This window comes from Rhodnius prolixus, unplaced genomic scaffold, assembly GCF_049639745.1.
Source record: "Rhodnius prolixus isolate KJV_2025 unplaced genomic scaffold, Rpr scaffold_4, whole genome shotgun sequence".
In the NCBI taxonomy this organism is placed as follows: domain Eukaryota; kingdom Metazoa; phylum Arthropoda; class Insecta; order Hemiptera; family Reduviidae; genus Rhodnius; species Rhodnius prolixus.
In genome coordinates, this window is record NW_027411614.1 from 47,120,892 (window position 1) to 47,139,294 (window position 18,403).

Sequence of the window (18,403 nt, forward strand, 5' to 3'; positions counted from 1 at the left end):
ATAATTTATCTCTCGTGGTAATGAAAAAGGCATTACAAGTATTTTTATTAAACCAATGGAATCCAACCTTATTTATTTATTTATTTTTTTCAATTGAAACTGATAAAAAAATAAATTAAGAGATAGATATGTTGGTGTTAACATAGACAGTTTGATGGAAAATCGATTGTATCATCCAACAATCTGTTCACTAAATTAAAGCTTCAAATTATAAGCTCAATCCAGTTTGGATTTAGATATAGATTACTCTGTCACCCACTCCCCAACTCTTGTAATGGAATTAATAATCAATAATCAGTATAAACAATTTATGGTTTTTAGCGCTTATTTTCAGTAGTGGCTTTTGTGTGGCTAAGTATTTATCGGAAACACAGGGCTTTGTAAATCTAACATTAAAGTCACGGGAATCAATAACATTTTGTTAATTGAATTGATATTAAAGGCTGTTTTTTAAGATTATTGACTCTAAAGTTAAGTGAAGTTTCTTGTACGCTGTGAGTAAATAGAAATTGTGCTCTAATTGCTTAATAGCGTTGGCACGAGGGTGACGTTGCGCTTTGTTTGGCAAGATGTTGGCAGGACGAGGTGTTTTTTTTCTATTGTTTCCATCAATTTCCTTTGTAAAGTGGTGATTTTAACGTTTTAAGCGTAGATTTAGACCAATTTCTGTGGAGGCATCGATTAATTGAACCCCCTCCCCATTAAAGTTACCTACCAGTTAAATCTTAACCCAATAGTAAGGTCGGAAATGATGTCACTCCTCTGGCAAGCAATGATGAAGTTGATTTCTAATATTCGTCTTTCTTCGTCCTGTTGGAGGTTATCTCTCCAGGAATGACTTCGTAGTGAAAGAAGTCTTTCCCCATATTTATTTAGTTATTTATGGAGGAGGACTCTTCCTTATTTTTCTTGCTAAAATATTTAGGAAAATGTAGGTTGGTCTAGCAGATATCTTAGAATTTTCTTAGATTAATCTAATTTAACAAGACTTGAGATTGCTTTGTATAGTTAGAGGCAGGACTTTAGTTCGGTGACTCAAATTCTGAGACTGATTTTCGCCATGAATTATCCCTTGTAATTGTATTTTTTCTTGTAGTGAAGGAGACTAAAGAGGCTTTAGTGTAGGGATTTTGATTTCCCGAAAATCCTCTAATAAAAATTCAAATTTGCTTTTTTCAAAGAAAAGGAAAGAGATTAGCGAAGTATTTCTTGCGCAAGTTTCTGGTTCGAGTCCAAGCTTGCTCGGGTGCTTTGCCACGCACAAAGTCTGCAATGCGAGGGGATTGACTGAGATGATTACCCCTTGAAGCCAGTAGTTTAAAAAAAATGTCTTTATTATTCTAGTTCAAAACAATTTATTTTCTGTAAAAAAGACCTTATCTTCTGAAGAAGTCAGCTTATTTCTGTTAAAAGTTATCTAAGATAGATGATGCATATCATATGCTCTATCTAAATCTAAATCACATCACGTAGATGGCATTTGTACACATATTATATACAAGATATAGATATTGGTTAGATTTATGGACCAGCCAGCGAATCTCCGTCCTCAAATATAATAGTACACCATTCAAGAACCGCCATGCTTAACCATTTTTACTAGAAAAAACGTGTACATCAGCACACTCTGGTAGCCATATTCAGCAATAACGCGTGACCTGCTTGGAAATAAGGTGGGGGTAATTCTTTTTTTGAACAGTTTTATTACTAACTGCAGCAAACAGTTGGTTGGTAGTAATAAAAATGGAAATAAATTTCGTAATAAAGGGGAAGAAGGTTTTATTCCGACAATGGCCAGTAGCACAATGAAGCAACGTTTTACTACGTTTTGTCGGGATTCATTAAGCCGTTTAAATGTTCTAATAAAAACAGTGGTCACAAATCGTTAGAATGTCCGGCGTTGCGAAAGGTGGTTACTTAGTGGAAGCTGAAGAACTGGATTTGCAAGAAAGGATTGATTGACAGGCAGGAGAGTGGGTCTGTTTAAGTCCAGGACTCCTGTTTCCTGTCTGTAACGAGAGAGAGAGAGAGAGAGAGAGAGAGAGAGAGGAAGAGAGCAAACCCCTAATCAAAATGGGGAGTATCAGTAGGAAGAAAACGATACGTGGTTTGCAGGTATTGACTGCGGTTTACCATGTAACTGTAAATAAGTAGACAAGACAAATCCTTCCGTATCGTGTACCCGAATTAGCCAACGCAACGCATGGAACTCCCCAAATTTGCAAATCCAGACTAGCTGTTGCAGTAACATATCAATGAAGCGATATACACACTCCAGTTGCCAGAAGTGGGATGCATAACTTGTAAGACTGGAACAGCGGGAATGCGTTCGCCCTAAGGTTTCCTGTAGCGACAGACAGTTTAATGTGCTACTTCTTCTCTTGGGATATAACCAACTTTTCTTTTACTTGCTGTTGTATCTTCCAATGTTTTAGCTTAAGGAGCGTAGAAGGACAGTTACTCATCTCTACTTCTGGAACTTTACATAAGTGTCTCTTCTGCTACTAAATTCGCTATCGTTACATGCTTATCAACATCCTTGGCTCGTTGTTCCTATAGTGTACGAGGGTCGTTTGAAAAGTCCGTGCAAAAATAAAAACTACTTAATTTTTTGGGGTAAACCTTTTTTATTTTTCAACATAGTCTCCTTTTAGGCTTATACACTTCGTCGCAACGCTGCTCTACTTTGTTGATCCCTTCCGAATAATAGGATTTGTCCAAGTCTGAAAAATAGCCATTCGTTTCTGCAATCACCTCCTCGTTTGAATAAAATCTTTTTCCCGCCAGCCATTTCTTCATATTGGGGAACAAATAGTAATCCGAGGGAGCCAAGTCTGGAGAATAGGGGGGATGTGAAACGAGTTGGAACCCTATTTCCATTAATTTTGCGACCACAACTGCTGAGTTGTGAGCTGGTGCGTTGTCGTGATGGAAAAGGACTTTTTTGTGGGCCAATCGGGGGCGTTTTTCTTGCAGCTCGGTTTTCAAACGGACCAATAACGATGAATAATATGCACCTGTAATAGTTTTACCCTTTTCCAGATAGTCGATGAGGATTATTCCTTGCGAATCCCAAAAGACAGTCGCCATAATCTTTCCGGCCGAAGGAACGGTCTTCGCCTTTTTTGGCGCAGATGGTAACCCATTGTTTAGATTGTTCTTTGGTCTCAGGAGTGTAGTGATGTATCCATGTTTCATCCACAGTGACGAAACGACGCTTAAAGTCCTGCGGATTCTTCTGGAACAGCTGCAAACCGTCCTTGCAACACTTCACACGATTTCCTTTTTGGTCAAGCGTGAGCAATCGCGGCACCCATCTTGCGGATAGCTTTGTCATGTCCAAATGTTGATGCAAAATATTATGTACCCGTTCATTCGAGATGCCCACAGCACTAGCAATCTCACGCACCTTCACTCTTCTGTCATCCATCACCATATCATGGATTTTATCAATGATTTCTGGAGTAGTAACCTCAACAGGACGTCCAGAACGTTCAGCGTCACTTGTGCCCATATGGCCACTCCGAAAATTTTGAAACCACTTATAAACTGTTCTAATCGAAAGTGCAGAGTCACCATAATGTTTATCAAGCTTCTCTTTAGTCTCCTGAGGCGTTTTGCCTTTCATAGTGTTTAATCAACACACGAAATTCTTTTTCGTCCATTTTTTGAAAATCACTCGACTTCCTCGATTCAAACTGTTGTGACTTGGTTATCAGACAAAAGGTATATGCTACAATTTATATACTACACAGACTTCTCATTATAGCTTTATTTTAGACTCACATATTAGACGCCATCCTCCATATTCTTCCTTACATATCACTGTCCATCGATAATACATATTTATTACAATCGATTATACAACATCACTCTCCCTTTTAAAAGATTTGCATGCACTCTTGCACTATAAGGGTTTACACTACTTTGTGTTCTTACGTTCTACTATGGATTAATATAATACAATATACATTACATTTTATTTACATTTACATCATGTATAATCACTATGAGAAAATCTTTTTGGTGGCTTTATTATTCTTACAGGTCTAGTATATGTATTGGCTTTAGGACTGACATCTTTATTTACAGACATACGACTCTCATCTTCTTGATCAGACTCAATTGCTACACTTTTTGAATTGTTTTCAAAGTTATTATTGTTATTAGATACAATATGAAAGTAATTTTCGTTTCCTTGATCGAAATGATCTTTGTTATTTAAGTAACTAAGTTTTAGTGTGACATGTGTACCTTTTTTATTTCGTTTGAATTGAGTTTAACCAAATAGACCATATTACCTAGTCTCTTGTGAATTACAGCTTGTAGCCATTTAAATGGACCTTTTTGACCGTACAAATGTACAAGGACTTTCTCACCCACGAAAAAGGTTTTACATTTAGGGATGTCAAATCTTACTGACCTTTTTTTGGGACTCTTTAAATGCTTATTTTTATTTTGACAACTGACAGGATTACATATTGAAACAGGAGTTTTAGGTTCGTAATTCAACATAAGACTCATAGGAGAAACTCCGGTTACACTGGAAGGAGTTGATCTTAAGGAATATAGACATTGACTTATTCGAGTTTGTAACGGAATATCTGACTTTTGACTTAGTACTGATTTAATTAATAATTTTTTAAAGGATTGCACCTCTCTCTCCGCTAAACCATTTGAACGGGGATTATAGGGCGGTATCTGTATTAACTTGATAGTACGGTTTTCACAAAACGTAGCAAATTCTTTAGCGCAAAAGGGTGGACCGTTATCAGTGACTATGACGTTAGGTACAGAAAATCTAGAAAAACATTCACATAACTTTGCTGTTACACTGCTCAAAATGGTATTGTTCATAATGAAACACTCAACCCATTTAGTATAATCATCTATTATAATTAATAATTTAGATTTGTGCGTATCCAAAAGATCTATGTGTACTCTATGCCATGGAGTTTTAGACACTGGCCATGACTTAGTTACAATTGGAGATTTGTTTTGCGTTAACTGACAAACTTTACATGACCTGACTTTTTGCTCAATATCAGAGTTTAAACTAAACCACCATACATATGATCTTGCCAACATTTTACATCTAGTTATACCTACATGATTATCATGAATAAGTGAAAGAACTTTTTCTTTTAATTGATCAGGAATTATCACCCTGTTACCATACATGACGCAACCTTCTTGAACAGAGAGTAGATTACGAATTTTAAAATACTTTTTGAGCTGTGAATTACTATTACTATTCAGTTCATTTAAATTACCGTTTATACAATTTAAAACTTTGCTCAGTATTAGATCTTTGGTTGTAGCTGAAGCTACTTCTTTATGTGGAATTATGGGTGTAGACAAGTAAACAAAATCACAATCTATATTGTCTTCTGGCAAATCAACTACACTATTGTCCGGTAGACGTGACAAACAATCGGCATTTTGTATATTGGATCCTTTTTTAAATTTGATAGTGTATTGGTAAGAGGAAAGTATTAAAGACCAACGAAGCAATCTTGCTGCGGCAATTTGTGGAAGTTTTTTCTTTTCTGAAAAAAGGGACATTAACGGTTCGTGATCAGTAACTATTGTAAACTTATTTCCTGCAAGATATTTATGAAATTTAGTGACTCCAAAAATGATACTCAATGCTTCTCTGTGAAGTTGACTATAATTTTTCTGAGCAGCTGTAAGGGTCGCTGATTCAAAAGCTATAGGTTGTTCAACACCGTCGTAGATATGACTTAAGACTGCACCTAGACCATAACAACTACTATCACAAGTTAGTATTATTGGTTTATCCGGATCGAACAAAACCAAAAGGGATTTATCTGAAATGGCTTGTTTACTATTAAGAAATGCCTGTTCACATTCATTTGACCATAACCAAGACACATCTTTCCTAAGTAGTTTATGTAATGGTTCTAATATATCTGGTGCCATTTTAACAAATTTATGGTAATAATTGAATAATCCTAAATAGGACTTTAATTGTGTAATGTTCTGTGGACGCGGTACATTCACTAATTTTTCTATTTTGGACTTGCAAGGACTGACGCCCTTATCACTAAGATTATAACCCAGCACTTCTAATGAGTTAACAAAGAATTCACTTTTATCTAAATTTACTTTGACATTATGATCATTAAGTCGATTTAAGGCAATAAACAATGTGTTTTTGCATGATTCTACATCTTTTCCTCCAATGATCATGTCATCTTGGTAAGCACCACAAAAGTCAATATCTTTTAAGATTTCGTCTATAACAGATTGAAAAATTGCGGGAGCTGATGATAGACCAAAACAAAGGCGATTGTAAACAAACAATCCACAAATAGTATTAATAGCTAAGAATTTCTTGCTGTTTTCATCTACTTGCAACTGCAAATAGGCATTCGACAAATCTAACCTACAAAATATTCTACAATTATGAAGTCTCTGAAACAAATCTTCTGGCTTTGGTAAGGGATATTGATCTACAGACAAAAATTTATTGACCGTTACTTTTAGATCTACACAAATACGAATTTTACCATTTTTTTTTGGAACACACACAATGGGAGAGGCCCACTGACTATTTCTAACTCTAGATATGATACCTTTGTTTTCAAGAAATGATAACTCTTTTTTCACTTCGTTACGTAATGCATAAGGAACATCATAAGCTTTGCAAAAAATAGGGACACAATTTTCTTTTAAATTTATATTGACTTTGAAATGTTTAATAGGTTCATTATTTGATTTTTTACTGAATGCTGCAGGAAATTTTTCTTCAAGTTCCCGAATAACACATGATTTATTGACACTGTTAACTAATAAGGGTTTAATCTGATTGGTCTTACCTACATTGCTTTCTATCACACCTGGGCTATTATCTGAAAGAAATATTTGTCGCCAAGCTGGTGAAAGGACATCTAGCCAATCTCGACCTAATAATGCTCTATGATGTTTCTGTAAGGTTACAACAAGGTTTAGATTATGGAAAAAATTAGAATTGAATTTGACAGTGACCACACATTTACCCAAGACTGGTAGTGTATGATTGTTTGCTGCAACTAAATTTCCATTAAATTTACTTAATTCGTAGCTATCAGAAAGAAATTTTTTGAAAATATTTAAAGGAACCAATGTACAAGTTGAGCCTGTGTCTACGTCAAAAATAACTAAATTACTATTAATTTCGATACTTAGTTGTAACGGGCTAGTAACTGTTAAAGTACTCACATGATTATTGCAAAAATAAGTAATGCTATCATTACGGTGTCTTTCGTTACCACAAAATTTAGAAGTATGACCTTTTTTCCCACATGAGTAGCACACCCAAGGCCTGGAAGGACAATTTTCGGGCTGATGTTTGAAGAAGCACTGCTTGCAACGCCCTCTCACTTTCTGTCTTGTTTGATTTGGACTGACTGATCTTTTCTGAGAGCGACCTGATGAAGCGGATCTTCCTCTGGGTCTATGACTATATAGACTTCTCGAATGACGACTTTGACCTGCAGACGAAAATCTTCCATACTCAGACTTTTTTACTTCACTGGCAGAATTTACTGTGTAGACTTCACCGGGACGAAATTGATTTGACACTATCTTTGAAGCAGACTGACTCGCACTTTCCATATCAAGGACTATCTGGCATGCTTTATCAAACGTAAGTGAATTGTCTTCAAGTAACAAACGATTCACCATTTGTCATATAGGCCGACTACCAACTGGTCTCGTAGAGCTCGATCGAGCGAATCATTAAATTCACATTTTATAGACAGTTGTTTCAAGGCAGAAATAAAATCAGAAAGTGTCTCATCTTTCTGTTGATATCGACTATGAAATTTGAAAGTTTCTGCTATTACCCGTGTTGCAGGAGCATAATGGGACAACAAAAATTTTGAACATTCTTCAAAAGAACAATCTCTTACTTTTTTTGGCACCACTTTGTTTTTTAAGATATTAAATTGATCAGGTCCTAATAATATTGTTAAATGATCCACTTTGAGTGCACTAGAATTAATGCCATTAATATGAAAATATGATTCTAAACGTTCTAAAAAATTTTCAATAGGCTCCTCATTCGGGTTAAATGGTGAAAATGTACTATTAAACATACGTGAACTAGAAAATTTTCCTTTAGTTTCCTCTTCTTTGGACATGTTGAAATATTTTAGTTATATGTATAATATAACTCGAGATATGTTGAATTATTGCCTCGTCGCCAAATATGTTGTGACTTGGTTATCAGACAAAAGGTATATGCTACAATTTATATACTACACAGACTTCTCATTATAGCTTTATTTTAGACTCACATATTAGACGCCATCCTCCATATTCTTCCTTACATATCACTGTCCATCGATAATACATATTTATTACAATCGATTATACAACACAAACGAATGCCAAACACAAAGAAATAGACCGATCTGGCTGAAACTTGGTGTGTGTTCTTCCAAGAGATGCTACTAACTAAACATAACCTCGATACGCGCCAGTGGTACTATCTCTCTGACTTTGCACGGACTTATCAAACGACCCTCGTATTCTAAATTTTATAATATTTAACGTGCCTCTCTGTTAATTAAGCTACAATAGAAGATAATGTGAAAAATTGTTACGTGATGTTTATGAACATAGATAATAAAATAGAAGATAAAATGTTTTTTTAAAAGAAGACGTGTATTTAAATGAACCGTTAATAGATTGCGCCAAGTCTGCTGCTATTGAGTCTTGTTATTAAAAATACATACAATGGAAGTTGAACAGAAATTAATTATATACAAATGACTGAGATTTGCATAATGAAAAACACAAACACACAAAATCATTTCCAAGGTTTTTCTTTTTTCCCAACAAAAATAATTAAGGGCACTTTTAGAAACGTTTTTAAGTACATTTGCAACTAATTGTTCTGTAAACTAACTAAAGAAATAAAATGTACTAAGTCCAAGAAAACCTAACTGAAATTTAATTAGATTTTAAACAAAGTAGTGGGGGGGGGGGGGTGTAAAAGTTCACCATTTTAAAAGAAACTTTTAACAGAAATCCATATAAAAGCTCAGAAAGCTCAGAGAGAGAGCAAGTGCGAGAAAGTTCTCGTCTTTGTCGGCACTCGTTAAGAGAAAAAAAATTTGTTTGTCCGGAAGTGACGAAGTGTTTTGTTAAAAAAAAACAAAAAAAAAACGGGTTTACAGTGATGGAGGCTCTTTTGCTGCTACTACTTCCGCTGCACCAAGCTTATGAAATTAAAGATTTAGGATCTGACATTTTTTAATTGTATACGTCTTTAAATTTTAACAATACGAAAGAAACACTTCAATTTCAGGAAAAAAATCAAGGTAATTGCTGAAGTACACGAAAATGAATTTTTTTGTTTTCTTTTCTTTTTTTGGCATTGTCTTCCGCCATACAGCCAGCATCGTCTAGGTCAGTGGTTCCCAAAGTGGTCCCTACGGACTCCCAGGGGTCCCCGGTATCATTCAGGGGGTCCGTGGAAAATTAAAATTTATTTGGGGGTCCCTGAACAACGTCAGGGGGTCCGCGCAAGGTTCAATATAAAATAATAAAACTAAGATCCATCTTTATTATTATGGAAATTAGAGACTAACACGGGTGACCAATTAAATTTAATCAAAACTAAAAGCGTAATATCTCCGTTTGTTGCAAAACATTTTCTGTAAATACAAAACTTGGGAAGAGGAGAACGTTCTCAGTTTCTAAATCTTTCAAAATTGCAAAATAGAGATGAAAATTTGCTTGCTCACTTAACGGCTCTTCATGCAGACCTGAACCTAAGATTACTCGTGGGGATTTGCGGTTGCTACTCACTAACATTGAGCCGGATATAAATACACTCATAACATCTCATCACGTTCATCCAAATTATTAATTTTATTTTAAACAAAAGTTATAATTTCAATAAATACTTCTTCAACAAAATGTTTTTTTAAATTTGTAATTTTTATACTATGCATTTATGTAGCTTTTTCACTTGGTCCGTGGGCAAGTTTTGACTATAAAAAGGGGTCCAAGGGCAAGTTTTGACTATAAAAAGGGGTCCATGGGCAAGTTTTGACTATAAAAAGGGGTCCATGGGTCAAAAACGTTTGGGAACCACTGGTCTAGGTGCTTATCACTAGAATATCACTCACTCTCCATTCTTACTTATAAATACATTCGCTTCACACATTCATCCCTCTACTATATATTACAACTATTTACATACAAACTTACAACTAATGGATGGATCAGTACTCTATATTCCTGCTATCCTTATAGCTTAACCGAAATTAAAATCACCGTAATCCTTCTCTAATCATTTTCTTCCATTCATTCTAATCGGCTATAACTTTTAAATATACTCATATTTCTTAGCTCTAGCTCTGCTATATGTTAGACTTAAGCACATATATGTTGGTGGAGAATATTATGTCTTCGTAGTGAAATGGTGCATCTAATAATACCTGTATATGTCGTCAAATATTCGTTTCCTTTCTACCACATAACGTGGACATATCATTATTATATTGTCTTGAAATCCTCCTCCTCATTGCAATATGCGCAAAGAGGAGAGAGGACCTTTTGTTGATCCTGTGAAGATACGATCACACCGCTTGGTTCGCTCTCAGCCTATTTATTGTAGTAACATGCCCATTTATTAGTGACAGTTCCCTTAAACCATGGTTGTCTAGGTAACTGATCTGCCATAGTTTTATAGAATCTTCCTTTATTATCGTTACTGTAATCTGTTTGCCATTTTTGTAGTGCTGTTTTTGCAAATTGTACACTTGATATCGGTGTATGGTAATTTATAGTTAGCCATTTCCCCCACTATTGGTGGCTTCCTTTGCAAGTTTATCAACAATTTAATTTTCTTTTATACCACAATGAAAAATGAATTTAAAAAAAAAAAAAAACAAAAATCATGCACGTAAAATGATTTTGACTTACATTCATCATGATCCTTGGCGGTGACAGTAAGCACTGTGTGCTGTATGTCCTCGTTTTCATCCACTTCCGCCTCGTACAACGCCTTGTCGAAGTATGGCGGGTTGTCATTCTTATCAGCTATTCCAATTCGGATGAACTTTGTCACTGTAAAAGTAAACAAAAAAAAAAAAAGAATTTAATTTAGTAATTCCGTTAAAAAACCAGGTAGTCAGCTGCTCTGGACAGTCAATAACAATAAATAGTCCACTAAAACAGGTAGTCAGTTGCTCTGGATAGTCAATAACAACACTAATTAGTCCACTAAAACAGGTAGTCAGCTGCTCTGGACAGTCAATAACAATAAATAGTCCACTAAAACAGGTAGTCAGTTGCTCTGGATAGTCAATAACAACACTAATTAGTCCACTTAAACAGGTAGTCAGTTGCTCATGATAGTCAATAACAACACTAAATAGTCCACTTAAACAGGTAGTCAGTTGCCCCCGGGCAGTCAATAACAATAAATAGTCCACTTAAACAGGTAGTCAGTTGCTCAGGATAGTCAATAACAACACTAAATAGTCCACTTAAACAGGTAGTCAGTTGCCCCCGGGCAGTCAATAACAACACTAAATAGTCCACTTTTATAAGTTATAGCATTTAAGGTAAAGATAAGGGAATGATTACCTTAAAGTCTTACAAACAAATGAAACACGTAAATGTTTGTTTAAAGGTCATATTTAAGTATTTTTGGAACTAATAATGTGTATAAAATAAAACTAACCAGAGATATTGCGTAATTGGACAAAATTATCGCTAGAAAACGAGGTAAAATACAACTTTTGTAACAGTAGAACATAATGGTATATGCACCAATAGTGTGCGATGGGTAGGGCAGTGGGAAGGGAAACATCAGCCAATGCGTATTAAGTATCTATCTGTACAAAATATGGCTACTGTACTTCTTTCTGATTGGCCGATAAATATCTTGATATTCTACCACGCCTTTTAGCTGTGATTCTACACTTAGCTCCTACAGCATTATGTACCCCGGATACAAAATTTGATTTTTGTGGGATTATTATTTTTTTATTATTATATTACTAGTTTCTGTAATTAATTTTCTTTTATAAATTAGGTTTTAATTAGTATATTAACAAAATGCATTATTATATTGGATTTAAATTGTATGTTCTTAATTTTTATCCAACTTTATGAATGATATGAATACAAAAGTGTTGAAATAATTCGTAAGAGAGCGTATATATTCTTTTACTAAATTTTCATTCCTTTTAAGTTTTCAATAATTATTTTTTCTTTTTATTTGATCGTATGATTGATTACAGGTAAGAAACTTAAAAATTAGAAACTTACAAAGAAGGAAGGTGGAATAATTTAAGATACACAAGCATTAGAAAGATCGTAAATAAATAACTTGAAGCATTCAGGCAGATTTTCTTTTCTAAAAAAAAAAAAAAACGGAAATATCCGTTTGTAGGCCTCATGAAAGTGATCTCAACAATACGTGATTTAGACGCGAATGAGTTTTTGTCCCAGGTTCGTGAGAGGCCCCAATAATATATTTCACTACCAACTTTTGACGAACTCTTAATCATCTTGTATCGCCATCAGTTCAAAATCTATGCTTTCACGCTGCCCACAAATATACGAGGGTCGTTTGAAAAGTCCGTGCAAAGTCAGAGAGATAGCACTACTGGCGCGTATCGAGGTTATGTTTAGTTAGTAGCATCTCTTGGAAGAACACACACCAAGTTTCAGCCAGATCGGTCTATTTCTTTGTGTTTGGCATTCGTTTGAATCGAGGAAGTCGAGTGATTTTCAAAAAATGGACGAAAAAGAATTAGACACTACTTTATGAAAGGCAAAACGCCTCAGGAGACTAAAGAGAAGCTTGATAAACATTATGGTGACTCTGCACCTTCGATTAGAACAGTTTATAAGTGGTTTCAAAATTTTCGGAGTGGCCATATGGGCACAAGTGACGCTCAACGTTCTGGACGGCCCTGTTGAGGTTACTACTCCAGAAATCATTGATAAAATCCATGATATGGTGATGGATGGCAGAAGAGTGAAGGTGCGTGAGATTGCTAGTGCTGTGGGCATCTCGAATGAACGGGTACATAATATTTTGCATCAACATTTGGACATGACAAACCTATCCAGCAAGATGGGTGCCGCGATTGCTCACGCTTGACCAAAAACGAAATCGTATGAAGTGTTGCAAGGACGGTTTGCATCTGTTCCAGAAGAATCCGCAGGACTTTAAGCGTCGTTTCGTCACTGTGGATGAAACATGGATACATCACTACACTCCTGAGACCAAAGAACAATCTAAACAATGGGTTACCATCTGCGCCCAAAAAAGGCGAAGACCGTTCCTTCGGCCGGAAAGATTATGGCGACTGTCTTTTGGGATTCGCAAGGAATAATCCTCATCGACTATCTGGAAAAGGGTAAAACTATTACAGGTGCATATTATTCATCGTTATTGGACCGTTTGAAAACCGAGCTGCAAGAAAAACGCCCACGATTGGCCCACAAAAAAAGTCCTTTTCCATTCACGACAACGCACCAGCTCACACCTCAGCAGTTGTGGTCGCAAAATTAATGGAAATAGGGTTCCAACTCGTTTCACATCCCCCCCTATTCTCCAGACTTGGCTCCCTCGGACTACTATTTGTTCCCCAATATGAAGAAATGGCTGGCGGGAAAAAGATTTTCTTCAAACGAGGAGGTGATTGCAGAAACGAATGGCTATTTTTCAGACTTGGACAAATCCTATTATTCGGAAGGGATCAACAAACTAGAGCAGCGTTGGACGAAGTGTATAAGTCTAAAAGGAGACTATGTTGAAAAATAAAAAAGGTTTACCCTAAAAAATTAAGTAGTTTTTATTTTTGCACGGACTTTTCAAACGACCCTCGTACATATTACAATTTACGCGACATCCGACAGCCAGATTAACTTGATGAAGTCGTGAACTCTTGGATAATGGATTTTTTTCCGTCCAAATCTTCTGGAGTAGTCTAAAAGAAATACCACAGAATACGATCATCAGAAAGTCAATAAACGGATTTGGATAAAATGAATGGAAATCAAGATGAAAAAATCAATTGAAGGAATTAACGATAAATCTTATGCAAATGAAGTTTTAAAGCAACTTAATAAAAGAGAATTAATAATGTTCAAATGAATGGCTCAATCAACTGTGGTTCATCAAAATAACTCAGATGAATGAAGAATACTAGGCAAATAATGGATCTGCTGCACTATTTCAATAGAAGATCCAAATTTCTCTCAATGAATTAAGTTCAATTGAAAATAAAGTTATAAAATTGGAACCGTAATTAAAGTAATTTCTATATTTTCTATAGTTAAATGCAGCACTCAAATCTTTAATTTCCATATTTTAGCTTTTCCTTCTTCATTCGTTTGGAACCATATTATTTCCGGGTGGTCTTACGTAATGGAAAATGAAAAATTATTAATAATTGACTATTTCCCATTAAGAGTTTTCAAACAAAAAAAATGGTGAAATTGGTTTGAATTTATTATTTTATTTATTGTACCCCCCTTCCCAAAAATACCCTGAACGCCCAATTTTTTGTCCACACAATTTTCCACAATGAAATTCCAAAGTTAATTTCGGCAATAAAATCAAAACTAGAGTGAACACAATAAAAACAAAATCAAATGAATTGTAACCTTAATAAAAGCCAGTTATATTGAAATACTTAGAAAATAAATTACTGCGGAAAATGCAATAACAATTAATGAACCAGTGCCACAGCATTGTTAATTTAAAAAAAAAAAGAAAAATCAAATATTTTATACGCCCAACACAATATGTACGTACAATTTTCCCTAAATGAAAATGAATTTTCTTTAAACGTTTCAGTTCCTATAAATAGGGATCACAAAAGTCTCAGCATTCTCTTAGCGGAGCAATGTTTTGCAAAAAATTTGTAGGGATATTGAAAGTCTAGAAAAGAAGGAATAACCCACGATAGATATATATACGTATATCTTTTAGCTATGAAAGTCTTCTACAGATAACGAAGTAGTCCCGATAAGCAAAGTGTAGAAGTTCTACAAGGAAGCAAGGGCTTACCTCAAAAAGCGGCTTTCTCTTTTGAAAGAGGATATGAAGAAAGTAAGGCTGGTTGATCTCCAAGAGCCGGCGGAAATCAGTGGGCAAAAAAAAAAGGCTTCACGGAAGCTGATGAAAGAAAAAGATCGGTCATCGAGATGGGTACAGTGCCTCGTCTTTATAGTGTGCAGATTAGAAGATTTAGATCAGTATGCTATTATGCAGAACGATTTCAGTAGAATGCTGTGAACGGCAGACAATGGACCAAAGTTACAAAATTATCGGCAGAAAGGGGGTGTAGGAGAGAATCTGCGGAGGCCAAGATGATGCAATGGAAGTAGCTGTCATAAAATATATAAAACATTATACGGGACGCTGGCCAGTGATCCAGTGATTAGTGGATAGGTTCTATATAATCTTGAAAATGGGTCGGCCGAAGAAGAGGAACCTAACATGTGACTGATAACACGAATAGACAGGTCAGCGATGCCCTAGAAACTGTTGATAGGAAGTAATAATCGTGGAGGTCCCTTCCACAGCATGAAGATGATGATAACATGAGAATCGATAGAGAGATGGTGACAGCTCGTAAAGTGAGGTAGATACGTCACACGTCTCACGTAGGCGTAATCGCCCGTCTTGTCCAGTACTACTCGGCGCTCATGTTGTCCATCAGATTTCCTCTATTACCTCTCCTCCATTAGACTAGTCCATCGAGAGTGTTCGGTTACCTCCCCCACCTCCTAACATCCTAGTCTAGAATTCGATCCAGGGACTGGAAAGAAGGTAGATAGCACAAAGAACTGTGTAAGATAACACTACAGAATAAATACAAGTTCCGACATTTTGACACAACTGTTTTGAAATTATTCCGAGACATTGCTCGAGTCCAGAGACTCGAATACTCTTGGTATTAATTTTGGCAAAAAGTGCCTTTCTTAAGAAGATAACGATTTGTGTTCCTTTTTTTGTAACATTCAATTAGTTCTGATTTACCTAATCTTATAGTCTTTTATTATTATTATTATTTTTTTTTTATTTTATTTTTTTAATGATTTAAGGCGCGTCAACATCTAAGGTTATTGGCGCCCGGAGCTTTTTTCAGTGCACTGCCGGCCTCCGGACAGTGTTCTCTCGTTACAGACAATACTGTCCATCACCGGACAGTGAGCTGTAAGAAGCTCCTAGGAAGAGAAAATCTACGGGTCAGCTGCTGGATTCGAAGCCGGGACCTCCGAGTGTATTATTATTATTAAATCAAAGTAACGCCTATTTTTTTAGGCGAGGGCTTAACGTCCAACTACCAAATTAGGTGCCGTGGACGGAGGCGACTAGCAAACATACTTTTACTATAAATTCCTCATATTAACCATTAAATAAAATCCAAGGACTAGACCAGGGAATCGAACCCACTAACCAACAATACATCTAAGCTTTGCGGGTCTAGCCTCTAACAGCCTAACAAACATACTTTACAATAAATTCCTCATATTAACTATTAAATAAAATCCAAGACCTAGACTAGTACCGCAATACATGTTAGCTTTGCGGGTCTAGTCCATAACCGCCTAACAAACAAACTTTACTGTAAATTTCTTTTATTAACCATTAAATAAAATCCAAGGCCTAAGACCGGGAATCGAACCCAGTACCACAATACATATTAGCTTCGCAGGTCTATTATTATTATTATTATTATTATTTACCAGAGGACGTGGTGTTAAGACTTTTTGGTAGGCATTCACAAATAAATAAATATGAACATAATACACACATTAATGAAATCCTCTCAACATAAGCTAACTCTCATTTAAATTACATAACCTATTTGCACTTAAAAATAGATTAAGGAGCTTAAAACTTTTACATGTTTACTTATTTAAAATGTTCTCACGTTTTAAAAGGCGCACATATCCCCGGTAAAACATTTTATATGAGAAAGCACAAAAATATTAAAACAGTTAAGCTTTTAATGAGAACAAGTTGCAAGTTGATGTGAAAACATTGTGTTAGGGCTTATGGTAACATTAAACTAAGCTTGCCGATTTTGATGAAGGTTTTACAATTAATAAATGATAATCCGCTGAACCAATTCCTGGCTTTCCCTTACTCAGAGTAATGTTCTGTTTTTCCATTTTATAGAAAAGTGATAAATGTATTGTTAAAATTGAGTTTTATGAATATCTTAAAAGCGGAAGTACCTCTTTACTTAATATATTCTTTCCGGTTTTGGAGATTTTTTTTCAGCAATGCCTATCCACAATTGTCTCTAAACTTAATTCGTATTAAATTACATTAATTTAAATCAGCAATCTTTATTTGAATAATTGTTTAGGAACAATCCTTCAGGAGGGAGAAGGATCCTGAACACGATAATGAAGTTCCCACTTAAAGCAACATTTCGGCCTAAACAGTAAAAAGTAAAGTAAAGTAATTGCCTATTTTTCCAGGCGGGCTTTGTGTCCAACTACCAATTAGGTGTCGTGGACGAGGTGATTAGCAAACATACTTTACTGTAAATTTATTTTATTAACCATTAAATAAACTACAAAGCCTATAGACCGGGAATCGAACCACTAACCAACAATACATCTTAGCTTTGCGGGTCTAGCCTATAACCGCCTAACAAACATACTTTACTGTATCTCATATTAACCATTAAATAAAAACCCAAGGCCTAGTCTAGTACCGCAATACATCTTAGCTTTGCGGGTCTAGTCTCTTAACCGCTCGGCTACCGTGGCGCCTTGATCTAAACAGTGTACACATGCAAAATAACGTTGATAACTTAGTAAAAATTAATTATGATAGAAAAATACAGATTTTGTGTGAGAAAAGAAAAATATGTCAGTTAGAACCTTGAGAATGCTAGTAAGAGAAAGTCGTGTGAGTGTGTTTACTCCAGATGTTCATCAAAAATTCATTTCTTCATTATTCATTCAAGTTCAACATTCATTCATGTTCAACATTGATTCATGTTTAACATTCATTCGTTTTTATTATTCATTCATGTTCAACATTGATTCATGTTTAACATTCATTCGTGTTCATCATTCATTCATGTTGAACTTTGATTCATGTTTAATATTCATTCGTGTTCATCATTTAATCATGTTAATTCATTCATGTTCATTATTCGTTTCTTTTATCATTCATTCATGTTCATCATTCATTTCTTTTAACACAGAAACATGTTACAGGAAATTCCATTTAAATCTTAAGTCATTGAATCAGTGATGTTCAGAAGTTTTATCAACTGAGTAAACTCGTCCAGTTTTTATTTCATGTATCCCCCCCCGAAACACCCGTTATAATATTATCATTTTGAAATTTCTTATAAGAATCATGTTTTCATTCATAACTTGTAAA

General features: G+C 35.3%; 1 protein-coding gene across 7 annotated transcripts in view; it reads right to left on the minus strand.

Moving 5' to 3' along the window:
- Positions 1–18,403, minus strand: part of CadN (neural cadherin) — a 1,042,724-nt gene that overhangs the window by 263,955 nt on the left and 760,366 nt on the right. For all 7 annotated transcript variants that reach the window (XM_074131811.1, XM_074131810.1, XM_074131807.1 and 4 more), the window contains one exon: positions 10,945–11,088. In XM_074131811.1, the coding sequence (XP_073987912.1) occupies positions 10,945–11,088 (144 nt within the window). The remainder of the gene's footprint in view (positions 1–10,944; positions 11,089–18,403) is intronic.